Source organism: Trypanosoma grayi (genome assembly GCF_000691245.1).
Source record: "Trypanosoma grayi strain ANR4 Tgr_2217_V1, whole genome shotgun sequence".
Lineage (NCBI taxonomy): Eukaryota > Euglenozoa > Kinetoplastea > Trypanosomatida > Trypanosomatidae > Trypanosoma > Trypanosoma grayi.
The window spans coordinates 1-1,064 of record NW_008827835.1 but is presented as its reverse complement, the minus strand read 5'-3'; the positions used below and the strand labels follow the sequence as shown (position 1 = coordinate 1,064).

Here is a 1,064-nt window from a genome sequence, read left to right as displayed (position 1 = left end):
CCCCGCAGACACAGGTGGTCCCAGGCTACATTGACGCTGATGCTGCGCCACGTGCTGTGCGTGTTAGCCCTCGCGCTGTGCTGCTGCACGTCTGTGTGCGTGGCAGTAAGTGACGTACCTAGGCCCACAGTTGTACTGGGAGTTTCGAATGATGATGCCGAGATATCGCTGACGGAGACAGTTGATGCCAGCAGCTGCACAGAAGCGTTAAATTCAGCCTCTGGGGAGCCCAGGACGGTTACCATTTCCACAGCACCCACTTTGACGAAGCGGAGTGGGTCAGGTACATTTCCACGGCAGACGGAATCAGAGAGGGTTATCACCGTTCCAGATGGGTACAAGTTAACGCTGAAGAGCTCACTGGTTCTTGAATGTACGAGAAAAGGTGAAGCGGCGTCTGCGGCCACTGACAAAACGTGTACCTTCAGCGAGAGCGCCACAGGTGCCGACTACATCAAGTATGATGTCACTGTGGAGACCACTGCAACTGCTGACAAGATCAAAAATACCATCGGAAAAGAAGAACGTAAAGTGAGTGTCCCAGCTACGTACAATGTGAAAGCTGTCGGGACGGTTGTTGTCACATGCATTCCTCCGACTCCAGCCCGGCCATCTCTCTCCCCCGCAAAGTCCCCTGCTCCTCGCGGAGAACTGGAGGTATTGACTACGAATAGGGACCATGAGAAAGTGTCTTCCTCCCGGGGCTCTCAGCTTGACGGAAACACTAACAATGGAGCGAACGGGAACACGGCCACTCAGGGAGCCGGGTCATCTGAGAAGCCTGAGGCCACTGCCGACGTTTTCGCTCCAACTTCGAGCGAGAAGGACGACAAAGAAACAGACAACTCCGTCACAGTGGGTGACGCCGATCACGCTACACCTCAATCAGAGACCACCACCGAAGGGGCTACCAACACTGATGCCGGTACGTCCATCTCTGCGGAAGAGGACATGAAGCTTCCTGACCACAACACCGACGCCAGCAGCAGCACTGCGTGGGTGCGTGCCCCACTGTTGTTGCTGCTGGCCTGCGTGGCCGTGTGGTAAAACATCTCTGTGTGTGT

At 55.6% G+C, this 1,064-nt stretch overlaps 1 protein-coding gene across 1 annotated transcript; it reads left to right on the top strand.

The window, feature by feature from the left end:
- Window positions 1–39: 39 nt before the first annotated feature.
- DQ04_22171000 (hypothetical protein) lies at window positions 40–1,047 on the top strand (the record flags this gene model as incomplete). Its single annotated transcript, XM_009318073.1, has 1 exon — window positions 40–1,047. The coding sequence occupies one exon, from the start codon at window positions 40–42 to the stop codon at window positions 1,045–1,047; it is 1,008 nt and encodes a 335-aa protein (XP_009316348.1).
- Between the last annotated feature and the right edge of the window lie 17 nt (window positions 1,048–1,064).